We start from the raw sequence: 22,523 nt of genomic DNA on the forward strand, positions 1-22,523 counted from the left end.
GATTATTGTACGGTATGGTATTTGATTATTTTTAAAAGCAGAACGGGATGAAAGGTTGCACTTTAACGTCGTTCGTTCTCTGAAAAAAATGACAAAAATACTGAATTCCAATTGAAATTAATACGGAAAGTCCTTTATCGAATGGCAAAATCTCAAAGGCCTCAAACGAATGGAAAATAACTGTCACATTCATGACTTGGTACAAGGATTTTAATATATGTAGAAAATGGTGGATTAATCCTGTTGCTGAAGCTAGCTAACCCTGTCACTTGTATGACAGTTGCATATACTTCAATTATATTGACAACAATATGTGAACGAATCAATTAGGGATTCTGATGCGACTGTCATATAAGTGACAGGTTTAGCGTTAAAAACCAGGTTCAATCCACCATTTTCTCCATTTGAAAATGCCTGTACAAAGTCAGTAATATGACAGTTGAAGTTCATTCGTTTGATGTGTTTTGTCATTTGATTTTGCCATTTGATTAGGGACTTTGCGATTGACTTTTTCCTCGGAGTTCAGTATTTTTGTGATTTTCTTTTTGGCATAACAGGTAAACGTACCAAAATAGGGGTACAGCAGTCAACGTTGTGCTATTATCTTAATCACTATAAAAAAAAAATACTATTTCAACAACAAAAAAATAAGATGGCATATAGACCTTCTGTAGAAAGTACATAAAATTAAGCAAAAATGTGAGACAAGAATAAAAAAGGCCACATCACAATTAAGCAAATGGGATTATATGATTACCGAGGCACGTCAAAAGTATATTACCAAATATGGACAAAAAAGTCAAGTAATGGATAGTGTCAATTAGAAATCAAACCACATGTTTTTGGAAAGCACGAATTCTTATGTTCTGTCACCCACTCAGCTAGCACCTTTTTGTCCCAAAAAGACTTGTGAGGTAAGTACGAGGGATTTTCAAGATTGATATATCATCAGCGCGTTTCGTTCTGTATAATGTTAGACGGTTTGCACTTGACTTCAACATCGTTAACATTGAACGATGTCATTGCATTATGTGCGACGCAGATTTAGAAAATTTCAACATCACCCATAATCATTAGAAAACCGAAAAATCTTTAACTTATACAAATTTTTTCTATTTTAATGAAAAATACTGACCTCATTGATATAATTTTGATGTAGAATATTTCTCTTTCGCTGATCGAAAAAAGGGACGAAAGATACCAGAGGGACAGTCAAACTCATGAATCAAAAATAAACTGACAAACAATAAAACAAACAAACAGACAAACAATAGAACACATGACACAACATATAAAACAAAAGAATAAGCAACTATCAAGTTTGATAAAATTATGAATGTTCGGTTAAAATCAACAAGTAAACAAAAAATGAGAAAAATAATCAGCTTTGTGTTTGTCTCGTTCATTTTTGAAAGATAACATCTTGTAATTTAGATAACCCATTTTGAAAGAGATATGATAATGTTATAAAAACTCGTCTTGACAAGAAAATTGCTATCTTTCTGGTGGAAACAGTTTAAGGTAAGATATCTTCTTTTTTTTCAATTTTCAACTTTTTACGGATGACATTTGAACAGTACTTATTCATGATGATTTAAAATAATTAATTTAAGTGTTCAATTCTGCAGGAGGGGATAGGTTTTATCCACAAAAAGTAACGTTGGAGAAGGTTTTTAAGCTAGATTAAATATTATATTTGGAGAGATGAAAATGACAAAAGAATCATAATCTAATCGTCAAAAAGGCATCACGGAATAGGAACGAAAGCTTACCTGTGACTTAAAAAACATGAATATATAATATTGAAATGACAGTCAAATCTTCTCTCAAAAGTTTTTGGTTTGAATCTGTCTTTGATTTGTTTTTGCACATTTACAACGTTTTGAATAAAAAATAATACGTTCAGTCACATATACACATTGTCATCCCCAATTCCTATTAAAAAAAATCAATGAGAGTCTTTAATCAAGTAATTATTTCGTCGTCTGGCAATAAAGTTTAGTTAGAAAACTCAATTATCATGTTTGACAATTTGATAAGTAATATATTTACAAATTAGATGTATATAAAACATTGTAAGATATATTCTACATTCGCTAGAGGTAAGGTGGGAGGGTTGATATCTCACAAAACATGTTTAACCCCGTCACATTTTTTTGCGTCTGTCATAGGTCAGAAGCCTCTGGCCTTTTTTAGTACATATGTTTTTTTAATTTTAGTTCATTTATATGCTTTGAAGTTTAGTGTGACGTCCATTTTCACGTACACTGAACTAGTACACAATTTTGTTCAGGGGTCAGCTGAAGACGGCCTCCGAGTGCTTGATGTTTTTATTGCCTAACACAAGAGTGTGTATTGCAAATAAATTGAGAATGTATGTCAGCTTAGTCAGTATAGTATGAACATACCAAATGAGTTTTTCCAACAGCTTTTAAGTCACTTTTGTTGCATGCAGTGGACGTGTAAATGTTGATACGCAAACATACCAAACTTTATAAATTAAATCTAAATAGCTTTTTTTCTGAAAAAAAAATCTGACATGTTATTCAGAATTATTTACAATAACAGTTTGGTTTTATCATATTTATGATAGAGGTTCAAACTTAATTATGAATTGATATCCCAATACAGTGAATTATTTCGCCTGACTTTATGAATGTTTGTTTAGTGTAATTTTGCTTCATTGTCATACTGATAATTGCCTGTAATAGACAGTTGACCATGATGAAGATTTATAAAAAGCATCTTTTATCCAAAAAAGTAATCAAGGAAAATTGTAAAAAAAATGTTGATCATTTAAATGATGACGCAAAAACAGAAATGTTAAGCCATTCAAACATAAACAGATTCATATATATATATATATATACATTAATTTGTAGGATCCTTTACTATAGATAATTGGGCTGATCTGTAACAATAACATCTCCATGCCTAATATATCATGTACTGTAGTACGACGCTAGATTAAAACTGACGAGGAAAGGTAACACACGGCCACTGAAAGCTTTATTATTGTAGAGCCCAGGTGGTCGTGTGGTCTAGCGGGACGGCTGCAGTGCAGGCGATTTGTTGTCACGATATCACAGTAGCATGGGTTCGAATCCCGGCGAGGGAAGAACCAAAAATTTGCGAAAGCAAATTTACAGATCTAACATTGTTGGGTTGATGTTTAGACGAGTTGTATATATATATATATATATATATCATAGGTCCCAGAGAAAGGCACTTGATTGTATTATTCAATATAATTATCAGTATGTTTTATTTTTGATATATTGTGCACTTTCTTCCTATCATTTACTCATATTAGTTATACTGTGTATTGTTTGTTTTGTCGATATACATAGCAGTTGATTCGTTCGTAAAATACGGTTTGAAAAGCATTACTCATATTAATTATATCTCTAGACATTAATGTTTAAAACCTTTTTTTTAAGACAGTCAATAAAAGATCATGTGTGCTCTAACGACTACAATAAAGACATTGTTGTGCTTGGTAAGTTATTCAACTTATATTAATTTATAATCAGCTAGATATAACGAAAAACAGGAGATCTTGGGAAAAGCAATACGTCAGCAAATATTAAAAGAACACCAAAATCAAAAGCTCATACATACCAAAAGAATAGAAAACAACTATCATATTCTTGACTTGGTGAAGGCATTTCCATATGTAGAACATTTCTGGTATCACAGCTCAAGATGGGTGCAATGTGAATTGATCAGCATCATGTCTTAATTCTGAACATACAGATTAATCATTTATGTTCAGAATGGCTCAAATCTTATTTGGGAACACTTTTGCTAAATTTTGCGAACGGATACTTTCTATCTCACTACAACTACACCGGTATATGAGAGGGATATCAGTATCTAAAGGAATTATAGCTACAGATATTGATTTATGGTACGTAAAAAATCATTGTTGTTAAAAAATATTTGTCGATGCAAAATAAATATAAAAATGTGAGAGATATAAACAGATCTAATTTTTAGGAGAAGATTGATTCACAGGAAATGATATCAGTATATACTTTTGATTATTCGACCAATTGACGACGATGCCAACATTGGCTCCGTGTTGGAGGCTGAAACTTTGACTTATAACTGAGCACTTTTCATGCATTGTGACTTTGATGGAGAGTTGTCTCATTGGCACTCATTACACATCTTCGTATCATCTATATAGATATGCATACAGACTATTACCACTGTGTGTGTAAATGCATAATAAGAATTAATTATTAGGTGATATCTTTTACAATTTTATATGCTCAAAAAATTCAATGGGATGGGTTCATGTTGATCACACGAACACCATTATTTGTGATCTTTAATGGGACTTATACACACTAACCCTCGAACCCTCGAAATTAGTATGTAGATCAAACCGAATACTAGTAACACACATTTCAGATAAATAATATTTATCTTCTTTGTATCAAATATACAAGAATTCCCTTTCTTATGCATGAAATATCATTCACTGGGCGCCACAAAATTTGAATAATAAACAATTGCTTTTTGATATTACTTTAACACAAGATTTATGTAAGGATGCAACTATGCACGGAGACATTATAAAGGTAAACTTTTCATTGGGAGGCAATCATTTACCCATGGGAAATAAAGATAGAAACGTCTCATCAATGCTCTGTTTCGTCATTGCGTATGAGGAAGTTTCGCAAGCAATACATTTTGATTCATAAAAGTATTATTCAATATTTTAATTCAAAACAAATTTTTAAAGATCATATTCATTTATTGATTAATATTGAAATCCATAAATATACAATTGATGTGTGTGTGTGTTTTTGTGTATTTGTTGTATATTTGCATTTTCTATAAACACTTGAGTTAAAATAACTATTTGCTTAGCATTATTTTTTATTCATTGTTTATATATATATGTGTACTCTTTTTCGTGGTTCTAATCTTCCCATATTATTTCATGGACCACACATGGCAGCTTTTTTTCATTTAAAGTATATAATTAACTAGAATGTCATTTTGTCTATTTTATAAATAACTAAAATGATGATTTATTCAATTTTATTTTGTAGATGTTCTTATGTATAAGTCGACAGGAAACGCCGCAGTATTCATATGGTAAGTTTATAATTTTTCAAGTTAATCAAATTCTAAGCACTATTTACTTTTGATAACTGTGTATATGTGGTTATCTGGTTATGTGATCTTCCTCGCACAATTTAGTATATCATATAAGTAGGAAAATGAAGTTTCAGCAGCTATGTTATTGAGTGAAATTGTTTTCTGCACCATCACTGTTGCATGTGTAATAAATACAAAACAATAGCTGTAGTTTGGTATCTTATAATAGTCCCAGGTTAAGTACACGATATGATGGCGGATTTAAAGTGAAGAAATAAGAGATATTGCACCGTTTTATAAAATATGTGCGACATCAGCAGGTAACAATTGAAAAACTATACTTCTTGACCATTTTCACTGTCTTCAAGTAAATCTTTAAAATTTGAACTGTATCGTTTTTATCAAATATTGCATTGTTATCATTTAAAGAACTATAAATTAGTTTTTTCAAATCTTGAAAAAGAATCCTAATAAAAGGATGAATGTCTTTTCGGTTTCAACATAAAAAAAACTCCGTATTATCAGAGAGAAAGGAAAGCGAATTTCAGAGAGGTTGCAAACATGTCAAATTTGTCTTTTAAGCTGCAAAATTTCCGACGGGATTTATATATTAGCTATTTACAACATCCGTACATTGCTATTGCATGATCAAGATATACGTACATATTTGGTGCTCTATACAGAGATAAAATTCATCATTGTCGAGTTCTGCCATGTTACTTGTTGTTGATAGGGTCATTCTCCATGCTCAATTGAAATATTTACTACAACAGAGATTTTTGTACAAGAATTTGAAACGAAAATACAAATTCCTTGTTTAAGGTTTGACACATCTTACCGTATGAAGAATATCACTGATTCCGAAAACAAATAGCATCAAAGATGATATAATCAAATTGTTAGATTTTTTTTTTTATCGAAACCCAATTTGTTCAATAAATTTATATGCAAGCCGAAAGTCGGTGCATATGTTCCTACATGTAATAACTATGTTCACCTGCTAACTGATATTTTCTACTGGAAGTGTTTAACGACATTGACAAGCTGTTCATCCCTCGGTTCAGACATCTTTATTCTCTTTTGTAACTTTCAATCTTGACCCCTTCCCTCAAAGTTTTTATACAGTCTAAATATCTGAAAATATCCCAACATAACTGTAGTTCTTTTGAAAGCACAAAAAACTAATGATTAAGAAAATTCAAACTGGAAAAGTCAATCTAGATTTTATTTTACTTCATTTATACTAGTAGTTAGAAAGTGTGAAGTAAACTTTTTGAGTAGTATTTATTTAAACTTTCAATTTTAGTTTTTTTTTTGTATTTTCTGTTTGATTAAGTTTGTTTTGTGTTGTTTTTTTTTTTTTTTGGGGGGGGGGTTTGTTTTTTGTTTTTTGTTTTTATTTTCTCACCTTTATTTATGGACATTTGATCTTTTATAACTTTTACTTTACAGAATGTAAAGAAAATGGAGACCTTGTGTTACACGGTTTTTCTTTACAATCATATATTCAATTGGAGTCGGTCAACAATAAGACTTTTGGCAAAGATAAAAATTGTACTACCGGTACATACAGTTCAGATAAATATGGCCACATTTCTATTCCAAAAAAGTGCATAAATGGGACGAACTTAACGGTAAGACAGTTTTAAGATTCAGTCTAAGTCGTTGTGTATTTCTACTTCTAATTTCATTCAAATTCGGCACCAAAGCTGCTATTATACATAGGATGTATTTTTTTTTTATGTCTTTTGTTGTTTGTCTAATTAACGTTTGATCATGTTATAAGTTTTAAGTTGGAAAACAGATTAAAATTATACGAAGCAGAAAAGTTCATTTAGAAGCCCGTTCTATATATATAATATAAGGATTATATAATCTGATTTTTAAAACTCAATAATCATATTATGAATTATTCTTGGTAGATATCTTTGTGAAGATTGGACATCCAATTTTAAAACAAAATGATATTTTTGTTGTACTTTTTGTGATAAAATTAAAAACAAAGAAGATATTTTTTATTTTCTAATATATCCTCATTTATAGTTGATGTAGTTGTATAAGTTGAGTTAAAGTTTTGATATTGAATCCATATTTTCTCGTTAGACGATATAATAACATGCTATGACTTATTGCCCCCGAAATTGTAAAATTATGGGTAAATTTATTATCATTTCAAACTAGTTCATAGTTACGTTAAAGGGTCTTTTGAAATAGGTTGTGTGGCATATACCTCGAAAAATGCAAACCAAAATTGAATTTGAGATAACCGGAAGAAGCAATTTTTGCACACTTTTCAGGGGAAAATATATAAAAACCATATACTTTTTTTTAAAGAAGAAAGCGTAAATGTATCATTTGAGACTAGAAGAAGCCTTCGATAAACCGGAAATAGCAAATTGTCTCGCTTTTTACAGACAAAGTTATAGAGAACAATTTTTTTTTTGTAATCAGGGTGAACAAAACTATTATTATATACTGAAAGTGACATATTTTTTTAGGAAGTAGCAAATTGTTCTTTATTTCAGACAAAACTATAAAATGACATTTTATTACAGCTGTGAAAAAAAAAACAATGATTTGACGCCAATAGTAACTTTAATTACACAGGAAGAAGCTTCTAACAATTAAGTTAGAAATTTGAAAGACTTTCAATCGTTATTAGTTGTTTTTCGCTAAATTTTATTCTTGTGGTGTAAAGTAGTTAAGCAAGATGTAACTCAGATATTTTGTTGATAGTTAATATTATGCTATTTTCAAAATTTTGAGATATTTGGTTTTCCGAACCACAGGGTCTGCAAAATTGTTTGATTTTTAACATATACTACATAGAAAGAAAACAATTAGTATGTGAAACGAAAGAAAACTTAACAATATAATTTTAGCATAAAAAAAATATGTACAACTCATTTCTAGTAATTCATAAATATATTGTTTGAATTATTTCTCATGATATTACAAAGTCTTTGAATACTGATTCGATACACAATTTTGTTTCTGTAAAAAATGCTACCATAAGTTTAATTCACAAAATATCCAACGTTATGTATGAAAATCATCACAATTCATTTTTACAAAACCTCCCTCTCCGTCAATGTTCTTATACGAGCTAAGAGCATGGTGCAACATGTGGAGCAGGATTGGCTGACCCTTTTGGCGCACCTGAGATTGTCCATAGTTTTTCTTGGGTTTGTGTTGCTCAGTCTTAAGTTTTCTTTTTTAGTTTTGTATACCGTTGTTTGTCCTTTGGGTGATATGTTGTGTTTGGCATGTTTTATCAATTAATTCTCGAATTATGCATTTGATTATCCTTTTTGTCAAGCCTGCGACTTATGTCGCAAAGGCAAAACATAGCGATCCTATATTCCGTCGTCGTCGTCGGGGGCGGTAGCGTCCATAAATATTCCTTCCGTGGTTAAAGTTTCTCAAACTATCCTGGATCTTTTTTTACCAAACTTGGACAAAATCTTGTTTATGATCATAAGAAAGTATCCAGAAGTAAATTAAAAAAAACACACACACACACTTTTATCCGTTATTTAACATTAAATTCAATCTGTGGTTAAAGTTTTTTTTTAAATTTTATTAATTTTCTTAAACTATCATTGGTTTGTACCAACTTTGAGACAATAAAATTGAGAATAGAAATGGGAAATATGTCAGAGACAAGAACCCGAAAAGCTTGTGTATGATCAAAATCTAGTATCTAGAAGGAAATTTTGTAAAAAAATTATTTCCTGTTTTTCGTATAAATGGAATGTTTTTCTAGCTAACATTATATACTGTCTGCATTTAAAGTTTTAGAAATATTTCTTAAATTCATAAACCATCCTGGATTTACCAATTTGGACAGAAGTTTCTTACAATCAAAAGATAGTATCTAGAGGAAATATTTTACCACTTTTGTTGAGCCTGGGACTTTTGTCGCAAAAACAAGACATACCCATTCCACATTCCGTCACTACATATCACACTTAAGCATAAAACAAAGCCAACAGCAAAAGTAGGTCAGACATTGCGCAAAACCCTTACAAGTTTTTGTATCTATCGCCTCTCTTTTCCCTTATATCTTTTGACATAAATTTTGTTGATTCAAATTTATTTTAAACATATTTTTTCTAAATGTTTACATGAAAAAAGTCTTCCCCAGTTCGACATTTTGCTTAAGAGGTCAATTTAAATTAAAAAAAAACTAGATGGAAGGATATAAGTTACCAGAATGGCTTATATTGTGTCCGACTTCCAAGTTTTTGAAAGTTTCGAAATCAGCCAAACTTTTGCAACAATACACACACGGCGCTATGATACTGTACACTGAAGTTAAAATAAGAAGACTTTTTGAAAATGTAACTGTTGTGAAAAATCTCCTTCTCATAATCACTGTTTGGTGAAATTTTGTTTGCCACTATATAAGTACTTTCCTGCATCCGCGTTAATCTTTTCGTTTCGTCAACATACATGTATGACTGCTAGATATCGTCTTATTGTAAACTTTTACCATTATTTCCTTTTCAAGCAACACGAACCCCACCAAAAACTGGGGGAAAACTAAGGTGCTCCGGAAGGGTAATCATATAGTGCTCCACATGTTGCACCCATCGTGTTGCTCATATTAGTTCAAAACCGGTAATAAGTCTTATTCGGAACACCTAGGTCCATCCCGAGTTATGTGGTGGTTTCGTGTTGCTCAATTTCGGTTTGCAATGTAATGTTTTGTTAATGTTACTTGTCTTTTATTCTTTTTTTTTCATTTCTAACCATTGTGTATTTACTGTTTTTATTTGATTTTTGATGACCATCATCATATCTTCTTCCTATTGTTGACGTCGAAATTTTTTTATAAAGCTTTCAATTTTTAGATTAACAGAACTGTTGTTTTCCGTGCCTATGACTCTTTAATAGATGGCACAATAACACCACCAGTACCAATAACAACAGTACAAACAACAACAACAGTACAAACAACACCAGTAGTTCAAACAACAAAAGCAGCAGCAGTACAAACAACACCAGCAGTAGCAGTACTAACAGCAGCAGTAGTACAAACATCAGCAGCAGTACAAACAACACCAGCAGTACACACAACACTAGCAGTACCCGTTAAACAAAAATTGAATAATACCCAGAGTGGAATTGGCAGAAGAAAAAGAAGGGACCTGCCGACACTTTCATATGGACAGAGATATCATTACTTTAGCATACAGTGCAATGCAATTCCGAAAGGAGTGGTAGATCATGTCATAGGCCATGTAGGAGTAAAGTAAGTAGTCCCACGTAAAATACGCAAGACAAAAGTCTAAGTCTGTCTTCTAGAGATATTCTTTATTTAGTATTTGATCAAGAATTGCTGGTGTATAGAAACTATTATTACTGTTTCTGTTTAAGACATAATTCACGGAGGCCAAACATTTGAATTTTATCCTACGCTCAGGATAATATTTGAATATCACGGCCCAGGCCATGTGTAAATGTTGCTTCCGTTGGAAGTTATGGTTTATGAGAATAAAGATTATTATTAATATTATCAAATATCGAGTATCTTGAGAATATAAATTTCAACATAGAGCCTTGGCTCACATCGAACAGTAAATTTAAGGGACCCAAAAATGACTACTGTAAAACCATTCAAACGCGAAAACCAACAGTCTAATTCATATAAAACAAAACACGAGCAACACTTATGAACTACATCAACAAAAAAAACACCACTGAACATCAAGAATAGATTACCTTAGCTGTATTTGGCAAAATTTTTAGGGATTTTTATCCTTAATGCTGTTCAACTTCGTACTTTATTTCCGCTTTTTTTTTTCTTTTTTCTTTTTTTCTAAAACTTTTTCCTGATTCGAGCGTCGTTGACGAGTCTTTTTTTTTTTTTTTTAAAAAGGTGTGTTTGGCGTAAACACAATATTTGAATCCTGATATCTATAATGAGTTTTATTTTCAACCACTGAGTCGATGCCACTACGGATTTTTTTTACTACCCGATTGTATAAACGGCCCAGTAGTCAGCACTTCTGTGTTAACATGAATTATCATTGATATGGTCACATTCATAATTAAACTGTTAACAAAACCTTGATTTTTTTTAAATAATAAAGCTTTTCTACCTCAGATGTATTTGACGATACTTTTAGGAATTTTTGGTCTTCAATGCTCTTCAACTTCGTACTTTATTTGGCCTTTTAAACTTTTTTTCTAATCGAGCGTCAATGATGAGTCCTTTATAGACGAAACGCTTGTCTAGCTTAAACACAAAATTTCAATCCTGGTATCTATGATAAGTGTATTTACTACCACTGTTTCGATGCCACTACTTGTGGAGCATTAATTCCACGAGGGTTTCACCAGCCCGGTAGTCAGCATGTCTGTGTTGACATTATCATTGATTTGGCCATAAATATAAATAAACTGTTAAAAAACCTTCATTTTTTTTTTAAATAATAAGATTTTTCTACCTCAGGAATAGATTACCTTAGCTGTTTTTGGTAAAACTTTTAGAATTTTTTATATAGTACTGGACAGGATAAAACTTTACTCATGCCAAGTATTTCTTTATTTAAAACTAAGATAAATCCGCACAATTTTTTGAAAAGTACAAATTTGATTAGGACTCACAGGGGAAAATCAATGGTGGTATACACATATACCCAGTGATTGATATAATCTTGCATCCAGTTCATGTTAAGTTATGGGCATAGAAAACTCTAGAGGAAAGAACTGAATGCAAGATAATATCTATACGTTTCAGAAACCAAATTGTGGACTACTATGCACAATGCAATAAACAGGAGCTCACTGGATATAGTGCACATTTGTTTCTTATATATAACTACTCTGGAGCTCATAAAATGAAGCATTAATTATAATCAACATTATTGTCATCCGAGATTAATAATCTTATTTTTATCATTGTAATGAAATGGCAAGCACAAACATACGAACACACTTGCCCTAATTGACCTTTCCCTTGAAAATAGATAAAGGGAAGGTTTCTTTAGTCAACATGATCTCATGGTAATCCTTATGTTTTTCTAATGTTGTCTCGTGCTCATCAACCCAAAATGCATACATGTAATACCAATATTTAAATATTAATATAAAAACATATCCACATTTTGGTACTAATGGGTGGGAGAGGGGGAACTTATCAAGAACCTCATCAACCCAAACAGGCAATATGTATTGCCTGACGAAGCATAGCCCTTAAACCAACCAACAATTGGATATTGAAAGAATTAGGATGTATCACATGTACTTCCGCCAAAGATATCAACCAATGAGGTTATACACATATCTTCAGTGATTGATATAATCTTGCATCCAGTTCATGTTAAGTTATGGGCATAGAAAACTCTATAGTCCATACAGCATATTTGCAGGCCAATCTCAAACTACAGCACTAGCAAGGCTTTCCCTTAAGGAATAATATTCCCAATACTCAAAACAAAAATATCTTTTTTATTAAATGTTATTCCTTAATTACTTTACAACACTACTACACATTTCAAGATACATGTACACAGTTCTTTATAAATACATTTTTGTAGTTTCATAATTCACTAAATTCTCATGAAATTGACCATATACAGACTTTTAAAAGTTGCGTTAAGGCAATGAACTGATATCAAAATGAACATTGTCATTATTTTATTATTTTAATAACATCTTCAACATGTAGAAAGCTTGTAAGCAAAAGGACTTCACCTCCAAGTGTAGACTATGCTGGCTTGTCTCTTTCTTTACTGTTGTTGAATCAAACACACTTTTTACGTCCTAATCAGGAACACTGACAATTGTATTTGCACTTGATTCTTCACATGTCTGCTGAAAATGTATTAACCAATAACAACTTGTTTATTTGCACTTAAGACAGCATTAGTCACACTTTGAAAAGGAAATATCCCTTTGCCTACAATCCACGTGGAAAACCACTAGGGAATCAGTGTCCCTCGAACTGTAGACAAAGAAATTTAAATTAAAAAATGTAACCATACAGAAAATTAGTATACATTTGTACTAGTATACAAAATCATTCAACATATTTATCAAATAAAACAAAACAAAGATATTGCAACCATTATTTAATTTCCCGAGACAAAAAGATTTTTGTGACATATCTCAACACATCAGTGAAATTATATACACATCTAATAGTAAACATCATGAAATTACGGACAAATTATTAGAATTACTTTAAATTTGAACATAAAGCTGCTTCCATCACAGATTTTTTTTTTAGTACCGTGCCATCTCAACACAGACATATATAATAAGTGTTATATCCATATTTCTCCCATTCATTTTTTTGTCTTTCTTTTTCTTTTATTATAATTTTTATCCTATTTTCAGAAATCAAAACATTACTTAAATTGCAATTTGTTTTCACCATATTCTGACCAGAAAAAATCCTTTGCTTTTAGGTTGTTCGAACACATTGACATGAATCATCGTGCAATGTCATATTACTTCTCCTTCATTCGTCAGCCTATCAAAGCTGTAGGTAACATCATCTGAAAACAAAACAAAACACATTATATTCAATTCGATGTACAATCAAACAGACCGTTGAACGCGGACCTCGACGAAGACACCTTTTAATTCAATACACATCACTCCGGTAAACAACATTAATATCATGTGACATGTCACACTAAATTATTCCACGTTCTCAATATTTCTTTTCTTTTCTAACAAAGTCTTTAAAGAGCATTTTCTATCAGTATGTACGATGTAATAATTAATGAAGAGTCCACAACACTCTAAAATAACAAAAGAAACTATTTACCCTATAAGCAATTTATCATCCTCCTTTCAACTACAGGTCCCCAAAATGGCCATAGCCCCCACTTCCACATAGATTTTATATAGCGATTTCACTTTGCCCTGCGTTTAACCGGCGCACGGCATAACAAATAGCTGGCTGGCCACATGGGTTGATAATAACTACCCATGGTCTACATCTCAAAACATTTTGCCACCAAGGTCAAACATTACCATCTTGTTCTATCAAGAAGCCATCAAGGCGAATATAAATGACTACAAAGGTCTTAAATCCTTCAAGGCTAGTATTTTTAATTTAATGTTGCCACCAAGGCAAATGCAAAAAATTATAAAAATGACCACCTAGGGCTATTGCCACCAAGGCATATATAAATGACCACCTAGGTCTATTGCCACCAAGGCATATATAAATGACCCCCTAGGTCTATTGCCACCAAGGCATATATAAATGACCACCAATGTCTTAAAGCCACCAAGCCTATATTGCCACCAAGGCAAATGTAAGTAAAAGTTAAAGAATATAGTTACTTTGCCGACAGCACGTGGAGCACGACCTTCCCACAGCTTGGATATTGAAAAAATGAGGATGTATCACATGCACTTCCGCCAAAGATATCAACCAATGAGGTTAAAATATATTTTGCTTTTTCATCAACTATCCCGCTGGGCAGGAAAAACCAACAAAAACGAGTTACCTCCGGTCAAACTCCATTTAAACTGCAATCAAAAGACTACATTTTAAATAAAGTGAAAAATGTGGGAAATATGTGTCCAAACCCAAATGCACAGAAGATCGTCTCGAGTGTTATACTTAGACTGTATATAAAGTAAATATACTATATGTAATAAGCTACTCTTCAGTAAAATATCTTATTCCTACTAAATAAAAATTAGAATAACAATTCAATTGAAATGAACTTTATTTCACTGCTGTCCAGTCTGATGCTTGGCTAGAAGTGACCAACAAGGAAAAATATTCCCGCTTAATATCAATATCACAGTTTTAATCTAGCGTCGTACTACAGTACATGATATATAATGCATGAAGATGTTATTCTTACACATCAGCTAAATTATCTATAGTAAAGGATCCTACAAATTAATGTAAGATACAGTCACAGAAATAGTTATATTTATAAGTACTTATGAGCCAGTGAACACTCTACAACAGATTTATATATCATACGTGTACATACGAAGTACCCGTATCAATATTATTCACTAGTACCGTTATTACAGTAATTTCCGACTATACTATCGAACCTTTGGAAATTATAATTATCGTCGGCTTCAACGTTACAAGAGCGTTTTAGTCTTGCGGAAATGCACCTCAGTTTTCTACACGTTGACATTCTGAAGTTTTCTATTTGGATAATTTGGCCTAATGGAGAACTGCAAAGCATCCTCAAAATGGTTTATTATGTTATACTCCTGGCTTTCTAATACATTAGCCAACTATTGCGCAAATCTACAACTTACATATTACAGATATAATACTATACGATAAAATCATCAGAAAACAGCTCTTTCCCCCAAATTGCACCGATGGTATATACTGATCGTGATTTTATCTTTTGTAGTTGCTCTCAATTGACCGACTAACAAAATGTCTTATCACAGAGTATTAAATCTGGCGTTTAAAGAAAAGAAAATTACCCCTTGACTTTAACAGAGCAAGTCTTCCTGTTTGTCTAAGCTTCACGTGTAGATACAATGTCTTGATGAGAGCCGAAAAAGGTCCGGGAAAAGAGTTATTTTTCTCATGTAAAACTGCAAGAAAAGTCAACTTCTCTGTATTTAATCGGCTCTAGTTACCTGCGATGTTGTTTTGAAGTAAAATAGAATAAGGGAATGTATCAAGGTGGTAAATACATCCAAAACAAAGTATGACAAGCTTAGTAGTTTTTTGGTATTAAAATAGAAAACTTTATCGACAGTGCCAACAAAACAAAAAATATATTCAAAGCGATGTACCTTAACGCCTATGCTCTTCAGAGTTGATTATCAATGGATATGAACATAACTTGAAAGTATGTTATCTATCAAACGAAAGGCTTCAAAACATATAAAAATTTCCGAATTCAGAGGTCAGAATTAACCAGGTAGATCACCTGACCTCATCCGCGGACCAAAAAAATATCAAAAATAGCCACTGTTGTTACAAATAAATATACAATATTAGGACAATGTCCGAAAATATATAAACATTTTTTTAAGTATGAGGCAGAGAAACTGGGACAGGTCGAGGTTCTAACGGGCCTTTCTCCAGTTTTGTGCCGAGTACCAAATAAGATATATTTTTCTGACATTCACCTAATGTTTTTTTTATACTGCAACTTGAATAAATACATTGATAGCTATTTAAATTGGAACACAATTTTCAAACTTATTTTCATCCTGTAATAAACCGTTGACTGGAAAAAGTGTTCCATGATGAAATAAAAACAACTAGTTGCAGAATTAAACATTTGATACTGCAACTAGCTGTGTTTATTTCCTATATATAGTAACATAGCTATATTTTTGTATAATCTCAATTTCATCATGGAACACTTTCCCCACAATCAGGGGTCCATTAAGGGATGAAAATAAGTTTGACATTAGTGTTACGATTTAAAAATCTATCAATGTATTAATTTAAGTTGCAGTATAAAAAAAATATTAGATCAATGTCATAAAAGTATATACTTTTTGTACTCGGCGCAAAACTTGGGAAGGGCTCGGTAGAACCTGGCCCGTCCCCAGTTTCTCAGCCTCATACAAAAAACTAAAAAACTAAAATCCAAAAATAAAGCAGGTTAAGCAAATTGTGCAGGGTTTTGACTTTTAGAAGATCAAATTGTTCTCTCATATTTGATACGTTTCCCTCAGTTTTGGTTTGTAACCCGGATTTGGTTTTTTTCTCCATCGATTTATGAATTTTGAACCGCGGTATACCACTGTTGCCTTTATCTATCATCTGCAGAACTTCAAGAAAAGAAAAAAACAATCCATTTTGGGGTAATTGCCCCTGAAATGTATTTTTTTGCAACGTTTTTAATTATCTTCGAACAAAAAAGTAGAGACAAATGTTAAGCAGTGAAAATGCCGAGAACAATACGATCTACACATAAGTCAACTAGGCAGAAAACGCTAAAAGATCCCTTTTAGATGTATTGCCTTGATTTTAAATATTTATTAAAATGATTATAGATTGGATAATGAAATGCTAAAAATGGTATGCTATTATTTTTTTTATAGAAATGTTGCATCATTACCTAATGTGTTCAATTCGATTGGAACTGTAGAGATGCGATTTAAAAGTGAAGAAGCTTCAGCAGATACTGAAAAAGATATAAACAACCTACCAGATATTTCCACTGTTTACCTTGGTGACAAGTTTTATATGTATCTTAAATATATTGGCCAGCAAGGTAATATTCCTTTAATACTAAGGGCATTAGTTTGAAGATATTTCAGAGTAACGGCTCAAACTGAATGATCTATAGTTCAAAAATTCTGCACATAGGCGACAGCACTAATAAGATAACAAAATAGGCGGACACGAATACCAAAGTTAAAAATTAATTAATAGTGTCAAGGGAATGAATATTCAAACATTAATATATAAGTCATATCATTCAAAGAGGTCGAACGAAACGAACTGTATATATTGACAAGCTATACACGGGTGATAAATAATTTACAGTAGTATAAATTTAAATTTAAAAAATCAAGTGCGACATGAACCTGGGTATAGCTATTCCGAACGTTTTGAAAAAAGGAGAATCTGTCTTTCTATCGTCCGCAAATTGTCAAAAAAATAGCATAAGGACCTATGAGCAACGATTCCGCAGCTAATATATACTACTGTAAACTGCTGTAAACAGACAGTGCTGTTTCCAAAAGTACACGGTTCCCCTGGATATTATATCTATAGATAAACCTAGATGGATCATTGTAACCCTCCAAACTGACCAAAAATATTGATAATATAATGCAGCTCTGTTTGACACTCATGATTGCGAAATATTCTTGCTTTCACAATGCTCACCACTATCCAGCTGTAGATTTCAAGGTTACCTTTGCGCAAGGTAGCCTACTATCTAGATTATACCAAAATGCATCAGTTTTTCGCTAAAGGTTTCAATATGGATCATCTCATTAGTTATTTTAACATTAACACTTTCAATTTCTACACTTGTATATCTGTCTGTCAGTGATGTCAATTAACAGTAAATCTATGGTTATTATGCAATCAGAGCTGAGTGTTGTGCACAAACCATGTGCATTTGGTAAATATTAACAGTGTGAATCTAATAGTAGAAATACTAACGTCGTATTCTACAATGTAATGATAAAACAATAAAAATTGAAAAATTACTATAACAACTAATTTTGATAATGCAAAGAGAATGTGAAAATTTACCCATGCTGTCAATTCTTGCGTCCTCAATGCTTCCTGCGTTAGTAACCACTATACTTCCAGATATGACTGTTGATGCACTGAGGTGTCTCCTTCAACGAGGTCATTCGGTCAGGACTACCTCAAACCTATTGAGACTGTCTATACGTGGTATAAATTCTTCGAAGGGTTTGGTTTGATTTTCGGTCCAAACAGCCTTTTCAAGAATATTCAATTTCTGAATAATGCGTCACTAAGCAGTACACAACAGAGGAAAGTTGATTATGGGCATCTATCCAACCGAGCAGCTGGCACCATATCTAGCGATCACGGGTTTGACTAAGAGATGCAAACATACGATCGAGAATTTAAAGCCTCTATTTTTCTACAGTTACAACGGGAATACATGCCATTGCGTGTATCATGATTCCTGATGCCGTTATCAAATCGTAAAACCGTCCCGGTATATTTGTGGTTATTAGCGTTAGAAACCAAAGATTCAAAACCTAGTATTTGTTGCATCTCTGCTAAGGTAGCACTCCACAGTTAGGTGTGTAGTTTCGCATTTTGGTCCTTGTGGATTTTTCAAAGATGAGAGCTAGTGTGGAATAAAATTCATTTTTGGATAGCTGATGATTAAAATAGCCTTCCTATTGGGTTTATATGACCATTAAGCCTCGGTCACACCTTATCGGATAGCACGAACGGACGCCTAACGGATGAAAATGAAAGTTGTCCGTTGACAAAATTGTTATCCGTTGGGAGTCCGTTGATGTACTGACCGAATAAAACGGACGTGTAACGGATGCATAACGGACACACACCGGATATGCAACGTACGAGAAACGGACACGTACCGGACAGAACGGACACCTAACGGAAGCGTACCGGATAAAACGGATGAACAAGATATACGGAAAAATCAAAGGCGACAATTATAAAACATGTAAATTGCATAAATATTCAAAATGTTTCTGTGTTACTGGTTTTGGTTTGTTCTTCAAAATTCCGCAAAAGGGCAGTGTCTGCCCTGAATATGAACTGCTTGCTTGTGAAGACGTGCCTATACTCTAAGATCGATTATGAATAATAAGAATTCATGAACCTTAAAAAATCTGACATACCAAAAATTAGCATTTCTAACGCAACATTTTCAATTGGCATATATCCGTTTCAGATCCGTTCATCATCCGTTTTATCCGTTATACGTCCGGTAGAAGTCCGTTTCTCATCCGTTCAACATCCGTTTTATCCGTTAAACGTCCGGTAGAAGTCCGTTGGTTAATTTATCTTCCAGACCTCCAACGGATGTATAACGGACACGTGACGGATACAAAACGGAAACGAAACGGACGAGTACCGTACAAAACAGACGCCTAACGGACGTTCAACGGACATTTTATCCGTTTGACGTCCGTTCAAAGTTTTGAACATGCTCAAAACTTTCCACCGGACAGAACGGACGTCGACGGATAAAACGTACGCTTAACGGACATGCAACGGATATGGACGGACGTCTAACGGATAAGAACGGACGTCTAGCGGATATGAACGGATTGAAAAAAAGTTATCCGTTAGGCGTCCGTTCGAGCTATCCGGTAAGGTGTGACTGAGGCTTTAGGATTATGTAATGTATGTAATATAGGCTGTTTTCTGTATGACAGTTTGTATTTGCATATCCATACCATACATGGGTCTGGCAATTATTGTAATTTTATTTTCAACTTTTTTGTCGCACGAACTTTGGGATTAATTTTACGAAAAAATGAGTCGAAAGACACCCATTTTTTATTTGATCATTAGGAAGATTAATGTCAACAGTTTCTAAAAAGGTATTACTCATGGGTATTGAAATTCTAGTTTGATTCAAATTTTTGGGGGATATGTGACAGTTTTATCCCCCTTTTTGCAATATTTTATGGTAAATAAATGCAGATTGTTGTCATGGATACACATTAAAGGAATTATATTTCACCCTATTAACTTTTGAAAATCAAATCTATAGAAGATACTGATTACATACATATGCACATGTACAACACAAACAGTTAGGTTAATGTATTAGAAATCCAGGAATAGGAGATGATTAAACATTTTGTGGTTCATTTTTAATTTTATTTTCTAACTGTGGAGTGCTACCTAAGCATGTGATATTCGGAAATAAGAACAAAGACTGGTCGGCTCGCAGTCAGAGTAATCATGTCCGGGTAGAGTGAAATGTCTTCCTATGGACTGTTACCTCGTGGAATAATTCGTTATAAATCAGACTCAGCGTGTCGGCCTAGTACAAAGTATGGTTAATTGTCATACTTGGATGGAAAGTTGTCTCATTGGCAGTCATATCACATCTTCTTATATCTAAAACATGTTCTCGTCCTGATTATGCATTTGATATGTCGCTTTAATCAGCCATCCATCATCAAGATACGGCTTAAAAAGAACTTGCCGAAATCCAGAATCCAGCAGAGTTTGCTGTTGACATCAGCTTTACATGCTTTACAAAATTGATGGCTTCATCAAATGTTATATTTCTTATTATGATGAGAAATAACAACAGCAAGAATCTTCAATTACATTTATTAAGGACACGCCCACAGTCTCAAAATTGATACTCCTGGATAAGTTTTTATCGGCTGTAATTTGAGTTATCGAGTATCACAAGACTTTTGTTGTAGTTTATCTGTTGATATTCCAAGTTGTTGATAACTTTCAAAGGTTAAGACGATGTTCATTTCATCCATATATGTGATTTCTTCAATAATATACAAATTACTCGCACATTTCACCTGACAATTTTTTTTTTGTCAATTTTATTGCATTCCGAGGGTACAAAAAGTCTTAAAATATCGCTTGATATCCCATTCTTACTCATTATGAAACCTAAAAATATCACATTTGGAAAATAAAGGTATCATCATCCAACCTTCCCATTTTCCTTTCACACTGGACTGAAATTTGTGAACGTTGGTGCTCCTTTTAACTTTTCCAAATATCAATTATGCTGGATTTGATAACTAAAATGTCCTCAAATAAGCAGAAAAATGAAGTGCAACAGAACTCTGAATTCTTTACTACCAATGTAATTCATCTTCAATGGCACGTCATTTATACTTTTAAGGGCATACGATACAGTTTTGAACCTGTATTTACAAGTTGATGAAAATTTGCATATAGGCTATTTTTTACCTGATTAAATCAAATATGTCATAAAAAATATACCTTCATGTGCTACTTTTTGAGTAAAATGAGGTCGAAATTTTGTATATTTGCTCAAAATTCAGATTTGTGTCCGTATTTTCTTTTTCGAAAGAACGACGTAACTTTTTTGCTTTAAAAGATAAACACAAATTGTTTTTTGTTAAATAATAGATAATTTCTGTATTTTATAAGTATCATTGAAAAGTATGTAATTTTTTTTCCGAAATAACTCTATATTTATCAAATGTTCATGAATAGAGAAAAAAACGTCATTTTTTGCTGCATGTTTATCAAAATTAAAAAAATTGCGCTATTTACAGTTTTATAAAATTTGGTTCACATAATCTCCTTGCAAAATGAAACAAATTGCTGTTTTAAAAAATAGGGGTCCATGCACTCGTTTTCAAATTAAATCAGTTTGAATGATAAAAATCAGTTGAAAAATGCATCTTTTCCCGATATGTCATAGTTTGACGTCGCGAAAATAACATTTTACGTTAGCAACGTCATTACCTTCCCTGTAACTGTATCGTATGCCCTTAAACACGATCTCCCCCCCCCCTCTCTCTCCCCCCCCCCCCAAAAAAAATCCTGAATATTATTATAAACCAACTTCAACATTTCATTGTACTCACTTTTAAAATCAAAACATTTAAACTACAAAATGAGGTGCTCTACATGCTTGAACCATTGCTGACCAATTCTGCAAGTATATATACAGTATATGTAAATTGTCGGAAAATATAAAATTTATTTGTATGAGCTTTAGAAACAGGACGAAAAGGGACAATGTATATATTGTTTTTATCCTGAAATTAACACCCAACACTCGAAACTCGTTGTCAAATGTAAAGCATTGTCTCTTATCACGGATAGTAAGGTCGTCATATCGAGGAGCGTTTAGTACAGTGATTTTGTCATAGTTTGGTTAAGTCGATTATGGATGAGTTATGGTACAACAAAAAATGTACTTCCCAAAACGATTGCCTCAGTTCTTTTCAAATAAGCAAATAAAAAGCAAATTAGAGTTTTGAATCTATATTGT

At 32.6% G+C, this 22,523-nt stretch overlaps 1 protein-coding gene across 1 annotated transcript in view; it reads left to right on the top strand.

Moving 5' to 3' along the window:
• Nucleotides 1-3,438: 3,438 nt before the first annotated feature.
• The window catches only part of LOC139525257 (uncharacterized), a 28,616-nt gene continuing 9,531 nt past the window's right edge, over nucleotides 3,439-22,523 (top strand). The window contains exons 1-5 of the mRNA XM_071320456.1: nucleotides 3,439-3,499; nucleotides 5,067-5,112; nucleotides 6,568-6,749; nucleotides 9,972-10,372; nucleotides 17,137-17,309. Coding sequence (XP_071176557.1) covers nucleotides 3,458-3,499; nucleotides 5,067-5,112; nucleotides 6,568-6,749; nucleotides 9,972-10,372; nucleotides 17,137-17,309 — 844 coding nt within the window. The 5' untranslated portion in view covers nucleotides 3,439-3,457. The remainder of the gene's footprint in view (nucleotides 3,500-5,066; nucleotides 5,113-6,567; nucleotides 6,750-9,971; nucleotides 10,373-17,136; nucleotides 17,310-22,523) is intronic.

This window comes from Mytilus edulis, chromosome 5, assembly GCF_963676685.1.
Source record: "Mytilus edulis chromosome 5, xbMytEdul2.2, whole genome shotgun sequence".
NCBI classification, from domain to species: domain Eukaryota; kingdom Metazoa; phylum Mollusca; class Bivalvia; order Mytilida; family Mytilidae; genus Mytilus; species Mytilus edulis.